Source organism: Lotus japonicus, chromosome 4 (genome assembly GCF_012489685.1).
Source record: "Lotus japonicus ecotype B-129 chromosome 4, LjGifu_v1.2".
NCBI classification, from domain to species: domain Eukaryota; kingdom Viridiplantae; phylum Streptophyta; class Magnoliopsida; order Fabales; family Fabaceae; genus Lotus; species Lotus japonicus.
The window spans coordinates 18237260-18246425 of record NC_080044.1 but is presented as its reverse complement, the minus strand read 5'-3'; the positions used below and the strand labels follow the sequence as shown (position 1 = coordinate 18246425).

General features: G+C 36.0%; 1 protein-coding gene across 1 annotated transcript; it reads left to right on the top strand.

Moving 5' to 3' along the window:
* The first annotated feature begins 2851 nt into the window (after positions 1–2851).
* LOC130713606 (probable serine protease EDA2) lies at positions 2852–8850 on the top strand. Its single transcript, XM_057563382.1, has 12 exons — positions 2852–3113; positions 3286–3411; positions 3764–3919; positions 5211–5393; positions 5521–5637; positions 5770–5823; positions 5927–5998; positions 6633–6838; positions 6995–7089; positions 7516–7590; positions 8070–8153; positions 8518–8850. The coding sequence occupies exons 1-12, from the start codon at positions 2931–2933 to the stop codon at positions 8637–8639; spliced, it is 1473 nt and encodes a 490-aa protein (XP_057419365.1). The 5' UTR covers positions 2852–2930; the 3' UTR covers positions 8640–8850.
* The last annotated feature ends 316 nt before the right edge of the window (positions 8851–9166 follow it).

The window sequence follows — 9166 nt, the reverse complement described above, 5'->3', positions numbered from 1 at the left end:
TTGAATTTAAATCTGAAAATTAGGCGTCATTTCGCCTTCTCATACTCTCTCCATATTTACTAAATGTTCTTCTTTGGAAGTCGTCGCCAATCTCTGCTTGAGGACGCACAAGTCATTTTTCCTTCAAGATGTTCATCCCTCTTCTTATTTGGTAAGTTCTTTAATCTTCCTGCTACTTCCCCATCTCTTTATGTATGATCGCATATTATGGTGTTGTGAAAGTTATGAAATTTGGATTGTTGCCTTGTAGGCTAATCCACCTGTGGTTGTCTCTCATTGCTTCGTTGTGTAACGTCTAGGTGGTTTTGAGACTTCGGGTCTAGTTCGTTGTAGTGGCATGCAGTTAGGTAAATGTGTCATTGTTACCTTTAACACATCTTCTGCCTAGGAGTTGTTCCTGAATTGGTGTGGAGTTTCTTCTAACAATAGGTTTTTGTTCCTTTCTCTCCCATTCAAGTATAACTTATCCATGGGTCCCAAGCGCTTTTTCATGCCACCGCAGAAGGCTACTCCTGCCCATCAGGAACCTTTTAGGGGTTGTCACCTCACATTGAGTTAGGTTGGCTCGAAGGTCCTATCCCTTGAGAGCGACATCATGGGCGAAGACTCTGCAACATTGAGGAAATGCTTCGTGTTGACAGAAGGGACCGACGAAAATGAATTTGATATTGAGGTGCATGGGTCGAAGGATCACATGTGCAGCTAGGGATAAAGATCTTGTCATCTCATGTATGTGTATGATTACATGTTCACCACCTTAGACGTTCATCTTCCGCTCACTGACACTTAGTTAAGTGTGCTGAAGCATATGACCGGAACCTCATCCTAGTTGCAATGTATAGGCTTTTATGAGAGGTTTTTTCAGATTCTCAAGCGGACTATAAAGTTTCCCATCTCACATAGCTCGAAGGAGGAAGCAAAACTAGAAGTTCGAGAAAGTTAGACATCAATTAAACATGTTATTATAGGACTAAAAACAAAATTTACTATACTTATAAAGACTTAAAATCATATTTTAAACTATCTTTCAAAAAAAAAAATTAAACTGAATTGAGCTTATCCCTTTGTTAATACGGTTAAGATGCCACCCTTGCACGTTAGTTATGAGATTAAGCAACTATAATATGTTTCTATTTTTAAATAGTAAACCAGAGAGAAAACACATCTAAACTACCGAGTACGATACGCCTACTCTTAAAAGAAGCGTTGAGGGGTCTCCTCGAGGAGAGTTGCACACCACTGACCCCAAGAAGGTTCAAACCCTCAACTTACCGTAAAGTAAGAGTTAAACCCAGAATCTGAAACTCAGTTGCCTCAATATTACATTTTAGGCTTAATTGCATTTTTGGTCCCCCAACTTTCGCCTTCCTGTGAAAATCGTCGCCAAACTTCAAAATTAGCAAAAAACATCCTCAACGTTTACATGTGGTTGCAAAGTTGGTCTTCCGTTAGACTTCCATCCAAAACTTAACGGATTATGGGTTAAAAAATGAATAAAAAATTAAAAAAAATGAAACCCAGGAAATTCATGACGTTCTTCATCATCTTCAAAAAAAAAAAATTTCCTGAACCTCAATCAAACAAGAAACCTAGAAATTTGAAGCTCTCCCTCAATACACATAGGAAATATTTCAATTCTTCATCATCTTCACATCATGTTCTTATGAAAAGCCAAGAAAAATTCATAGATTCATCATATGCATCCTAAACTTTCCATTAAGCAAAAGAAACCCACTAAAAAATTACTTCTAGAACCTCTATCTCTTTCACCTTCTAGTAGATTTTGCTCCTGCACAACATTGGAAATCCAATTTTCTTCCATCATCAACTTTCGCTTCTTCCACCAGTTCTAGCTTTTCATCTCCGTCTTCCATCACCATCAAAGAAATCAGAAGATAGGGACGTTTGAGGGAGAGATCAAGAAATCCAAATCCAGCGAAACCCACCCCACCACTCCCTCTCACAACCCCAGATCGAGAATGAAATCCACCCCAGCACTCCCTCAACTCCTCATCTTCCTTATCCTCCTTTCAAATCTTCAGATCTATGCGAAAGGTCGTCGCGGCGGTGGTCATAGCTTCGCCAACCAAGAAAGGAGATCGAACGTCAGCAGTGAGGGATTCACAGGACGTCAACGACGGGAGACTCAGAGAAGTGGGTCGATCTTCATGTGCAACCCAAAGTCTATTGAAGCCCTGAATCGATTGAACCCATCGCTCGATCTGTCGTTGCTATTGATGTTGCTGTCGTTGTTGTTGCAGTGTTTGTGTTGTTGGGGTTGGGGTTCTTGAATTCTGGGTTGGGGTTGAGAGTGGTGGGGTGATGTGGCTGTTGTTTGCTTGTGAATAATAGTAGTGGCTTGTATCGTTTGTCCTCTGGGATTTGATCTGCAATCTCATGCTCTCGAGGGGATCTTCTTTTGCAGGGGTAGGTGGCTTTGTTGAAATATATGACATCAGGTGTAAGGTGGCTGTGATTTTGGCATTGAAATTGAAATAGTTATGTTGGAATTCTTGTAGCATTTAAACTTGTCTTCTGTAGTTTCGTTGATTTCATTCAAATGAGAGGGTTGAAAATAAAGAAGAAGATGTTTGAAGAAGATGAATAATGAATGAAGGTTGTTGGGTTTCATATTTTTTAATTTTTAATTCATTTTTTAACCCAGAATCCGTTAAGTTTTGGATGGAAGTCTAACGGCAGACCAATTTTGCAATCGCATGTAAACATTGATGATGTTTTTTGCTAATTTTAAAGTTCAGAGACGATTTTTGCAGGAAGGCCAAAGTTGGGGACCAAAGTGCAATTAAAATACATAAAAATTGACCTCTACTGTCTATTTTTGTAAACTCAATATTCCATTTTCATAGCAAAACCCAAACGGTGCTGTGTGTGATAGCAAGCAAGGAAGAAGCTGCGAGAGAAGATCAACGATGAGACAGGGATGGCTGATTTCCACGGCGGCTTCATCGCTCTTCATCTTTCTATCTTTCGCGGCGGTCTCACACGGCCTTGTTCCGCCGCGCACGCTGCTCAATCGCTTGTCTGAAGGCAGATACCTCAACAGCACCGAGCTATGGTTCAACAATCAGACCCTCGATCACTTCTCACCCTATGTACAAACCTCTCTCCCAAAATAGAAACTTTTTTATCTTAACTTCACTTTTACGCAATCTTATTGTATTAATCACTTGTGGGTCAGAATTAATTTTAGGAATCTAGCTTTTTTTATTTGGAATTCTGATGCAGTTTGTTGATTGTGAATATTTGTCTGTTGTTTCATTGCAGGATCACCGCCAATTCCGGCAACGTTACTATGAGTTCTTGGACTATTTCCGGATTCCGGATGGGCCAATTTTTTTGGTGATTTGTGGGGAAGGTCCATGCAGTGGGATAGTAAATGACTATATTGGTGTAAGTTTCAATTCCCAGACCATGAACTCATTATCAATAATATACCTCATAGTTTAGTTTTTTATCGAGCTCAATGGCGTAGTGTGATCCATATAGTCGACCTCACTTAGTAGGATAAGGCTTTTGCTGTTGTTGTTGTTGTTGTTGACTTGTTGTTTTCAATGTTTTGTCAACATATATCTGCATTCAACGCTCAATACCAAAGATTGAAGTTAAGATAATACTTCTGGCATAAGCACAACCTATATCTTAGTGTGATTTATACGACTGACTTTATTTTTGTATTGTGATGTGGCTTTTGTGATGAAAATATATTATATAAACAAATCTCCATGTCTTGTTTTATCTATAGGTACTGGCAAAGAAGTTTGGAGCAGCTGTGGTGTCTCTTGAACATCGGTATTATGGGAAGACTACCCCATTTGATTCTTTGGCGACAGAAAATTTGAAATATCTTTCGTCCAAGCAGGCACTCTTTGATTTGGCTGTTTTTCGCCAGTATTATCAGGTAAGATACATTTTTTACTGGCATGGTTGAAGACAACTCAGTAGAAATGAACCCTGTAAAATAGTAACCTTTGAAAATTGGTTCAAAAATTGTAGCTGGTGCTTTATTTCAATGACTACAGAAGCATAGGTAATGCAAGGCATTGGAGGCTTATTGTAAATGTTTGCGGAAAGGGATTTTTATGATTGTGAATTGCATTCACATATTGATTAAGGATAGTTATGATCCATGGCCTTGAGATATTTATCTTAAGATGTTTTCTGTAACTCAATGTACCTAAGTTTTGTCTATTTAAACCAAGTTGAATAGCATTGCATGCAGTATAAGAAAGATATCTTAGTGAAACTCAAATTGGTTCCTAAGCCTTCAAAAGTTATTATAAAATAAAATTCATTTTGAACCATAAGAACAGGATATCAGATTGCTCCTTAGCAACTATTGTTTGTGTACTCGACCTGGGCTTGGAGTATCTTATGATTCTAGTTAGGATTATAGGCTAAGTTGCATGGATACGGGTACGGTACTGCGGGGTACGGTACCGGTACCGGGTACAGGGTACGGTAATTTTATAAAATCTTGGGTACGGGTACGCTAGTGTATATATATATATATATGTGTATATATATATATATATATATACATAAAAATTAAAATATATATAAAGTATAGAAAAATATAAAGTAAAATAACTCAACAAAGATATCATAATATTGATCCCAAAAAAAATTTAAAGGATTGATTATAACAAGTCCAAAGCAGAGTATGGAGTGAAACATTTTAACATTGAAGATATTTAAGATTTCCACTAATGTGTATTGAGATAAGCTTCCATTATGAAATTGAAGTTATAACTCAAAAGTACCCAAAAACAGTTATGGTGTACCCAAAGAGTGTACCAAAAACGTATTCAGGAAGTACCCATATTTTTTTTGTTTGAAATCACTTTGGATATGTATGGGGTACGTACCCGGGTGTACCCATCGCGTACCGGGTACGTACCCGGTACGGGTACTTCACCATTAGGTTCTACAGTTTCCCTACATGCATGTTTGATTATATATGATGCTTCTATGGAAAATCACTATATCAATCAAGCAACTTCTGTGTTAGTAGTTCTTCAATGCTTTCTTGCTTTCAATTTATTGTGTTTCATTCTTGTTTGTTTTTTTTTCACTTCACTATGGATTTTTATAATGGGAGAGGTCAATGTTTTCAATAACACGTTGTAATATATGGCATTTGTTAGATAGCTGTCCATTTTATTTATTTCTTTGTTGTAATTTTCATGTAGGATTCTTTAAATGCAAAGCTGAATAGAAAAGAAATTGAAAATCCCTGGTTCGTATTTGGTGGCTCATATTCTGGGGCACTCAGTGCATGGTTCCGTCTTAAGTTTCCCCATTTAACATGTGGAAGTCTTGCAAGTTCTGCAGTTGTTCTTGCTGTTTATAACTTCACAGAATTTGATCAGCAGGTGAAGTTAATTACTTTTACTTCTTAGCCACCTTTTGCATTTTAATCAGATTTTACAGATTTTCAAAATCCCCTCTTATCTGATTTCAGTCAAATTTTGAGTACTGAGTTCTATTCTTCACATACAGGTTGGTGAGTCAGCAGGTGCTGAGTGTAAAGCAGCATTGCAAGAAATTACTCAACTCGTTGAACAGAAACTTGCGACCAACGGAAAGGCAATAAGAGCATCTTTTAATGCAGATCATGTATGCTTTGTTCCTTTATTACTCTTTCCTTGCAAAAGTATATTATATTTTACCCCACAACATGAATCATGTTCCCCAGTAGACTTTCTCGTTGGATTCTCAGGTTGCTTGTTAACTTGCCCTGTTTTGCAGCTTGAAGTTGATGGTGACTTCATGTATTTGCTGGCTGATGCCGCCGCTATAGCGGTAATTGATATGATAATAGCTGTTTTTCTTATTCATTGCAATCTCTTGAATTCAAACTCATTATGACATCTTCTCTTTTTCTGTATCTTTGAATGTTACACAGTTTCAATATGGAAATCCAGATAAATTATGCAAGCCTCTGGTTGAAGCAAAAAAGGCTGGAGAGGATTTGGTGGTATGCAATATTGCTCTTTTTCCAGAATACAGTAAAAATGCTTAAGGGAATTTATTTATTTAATTAATATACCAAGCTGCTTATTTTCCCCTTGCTCTCCATTTACTACTAATTAGTTTCTATTTATTTTTCTTTTCACCATTGTCTGTCTACATTATATTTTATAGTCATGCAAAGTTCTTAACCATAAAGTGTTAGATTTGAATATGATGTAAATTATGATTAAATGCCTAGTTCTTGGTTTATGTTGTTGTGTGTCCCTTGTGGTTGAAATATTTATCACATATCCAGTTTAGGAGTTTTCTCCAACTTTATTGTTGGCTATGCTAACTCATCTATATGCTGCAGTAACCTTGATCTTCAAAACTTAACATAAATATGGTATTTTATCATATATAATAATATGATCACTATAGATTTATGCACCTCAGCTCCAGCCTCCACTATAGATATCACATATTGAAATAATTTTTCATCTCTCTATTTTTATACGGATATAGTGCATTTAGTTGGATGATTGTCTTTATTCTACTTTTCATTCATTTGTTTAGATGTATGTGCTCACCCTCTTCTTGGGATTGGTTTTTTCTCTCTGGTTGTGCATCTCAAGGAAACTACTTAATTCATTATGCAGGATGCTTATGCGAAATATGTCAAAGAGTACTACCTTGGAACCTTTGGCGTTAATGTCCTAGATTATGACCAGAACTATCTGAAAAAAACTGCTATTAGTGAAGATAGTTCTACTCGATTATGGTGGTTTCAAGTTTGCACTGAAGTTGCGTACTTTCAGGTTGCTCCCTCAAATGACAGTATACGTTCTTCAAAAATTGACACAAAGCAAGTTCCTCTCTTCTCCTCACTTAATATACTCCTCTGTTGACAGGATTCTTTCCTCTTTTACATGCATTACAATATACATCTAATCTTTCTAGGCATTATTTATTTTCTCTTCCATCTTGCTAATTTATACAAATGGTTTGTCATAAATTGCAGATATCATTTGGACCTTTGCAAAAATGTTTTTGGAGAGGGTGTCTTTCCTGATGTTGATGCAACTAATTTATACTACGGAGGCACAAAAGTTGCAGGTCTACAAACTTGCCTATGACTGAATTTTTACGTAACTCTATCTTTTTCCTTCATTGTAAATTGTAATAGTATATGCAAAAGTTTATAAACAATAAAGATGTTATTTCGTTTTTATTTTATCATTTATATTATTTGAGGACTAAATGTTATAAGGCCTTGACCCCATGATTTATGCTGAATCTGAACTTAAAAAAGTCATTTTGAAAATGAATTTCTCTTTGATGTTTACATTTTGAATTTGAAATATGTGCTTCCTGTTTTAAGTTAGTTTTTAAAACACAAATTCTTCAGCTAAAACTTCTTTATGGTATCTCATGTCTAGATGCTACATATTATATAGTCTATGGTTTTACTCTGAATATACTATTATTCATTCATCTTGAATTTGATGTGATAATGTCTCCTAATGTAATTTGCATGGGCAGGTTCAAAGATAATATTTGCAAATGGCTCCCAGGATCCTTGGCGTCATGCATCCAAACAAACTTCATCCCCTGATTGTAAGTTGCCATTTACTTTTTCTATCACTTTAATCAATAATATATTCTATACCCTAGCCGTTACTAAGGCAATATGCCAAAAACTGTTTCTTTAGAATTCAACATGGATCATCTTTTTTATGGCTATGTTACTGTACCCATGTTGAGAGGTGTTGTTTCTCAACTTTATATATTAATATGTATCTTTCATTTTAAAAAAAAAAGGCTATCTAGTGACAAATGTGAAGCTTATTTCCAGTCAAAGTTGCAGCTAGTAATGTGTAATTTCCTGGGTTCAGTTGTTTGAATGTTAGCTACGTGATCTTGGGCCATGACTCAAGTGGGACCTCTTAGTATTATCAGGTCTGTTTACTTAATAAAGGCAGGAAAAAAAGTTGAGTCACATGTGATACGATTATAAAATATTTGGTTTGTACAATGCAAAATTACTGTAATTGTTGTCTTCCTTGAATGATGTCTTATGACTTCTAACCTTTCAGTGCCTTCCTACACCATCACATGTGATAATTGTGGTCATTGTGTCGACATTCGAGGGTGTCCTCAATCTCCTTTGGCTCTTGAAGGTACGTGTAACATTTGCACTCCAACTATTGTCATTCTGAAATGTTCTGGACTGCCAATTTATAACCTGCAAATTTTTTTAGGAGTTAACATTGTAATGTTATCACTTATCAGTTACCCATGTGTCAATTACATGATCTCAATGATTCCTTCTCCCATGCATCAGCAAACACATCTCTTATAAAATAATAATAATAATAATAATATAAAAATAATGATAATAATAATAATAATAGTAATAATAATAATAATAGAAAGAAAGAAAACAGCAAGCAAATTATGTGATCAATTTACAAACAAATGTACTGATTGCTTATTTGTTACACATATATCAACCAACAATCTAATTGTGTGTTTTCTTTTCAGGGAGTGAGAAGAACTGCTCTTCCCCTGATGCAGTCCACAAAGCAAGGCAAAAGATTCAAGAACATATGGACTTGTGGCTATCTGAGTGCCAACAACAGGACACAGGCAGGAGTTTTATTTGATTATTTGCATGAGGTCCATGATGTATAATAACTTGAAATAGTATTTTGCCTACACGGTATAGTTATGACTCTGTAAAATGTAATCTTGTTTGTATAACTGATCAAACCTAAGGTAGAACATGTGTAGATAGAATGACTTTCCTTAAGACATTATTCTATCAAGTTAGAGCGTGTGAATTTTATTGCCAGGTTATAGCACCCGGTTTGATCATCATGTTGTTTATTTCGCTATTGTTTCTCTTCCCTCCCCCTAACCGTGTTGTCCACTTATTTCTTACTCCAGTATATAAGTGCATCATTTTTTGTTACCTGCAACGTGAGTTTCAGCAAGATGGAGATTTGGGATCACAAATGTGCTGGTAACTTCATACAGTTGACTTGTGGCCATCCAATTGATTCACTAATGTGTCTTTGAGAATTAAAAGCGTCTCTAGATAAAAGATTCTATAACCCATTTAGACATAGACACTTTTCCTGCATTCTCTAGAAATCTACAGCTGAGAGTTACTGTCAAAGAGAGCCCAAAT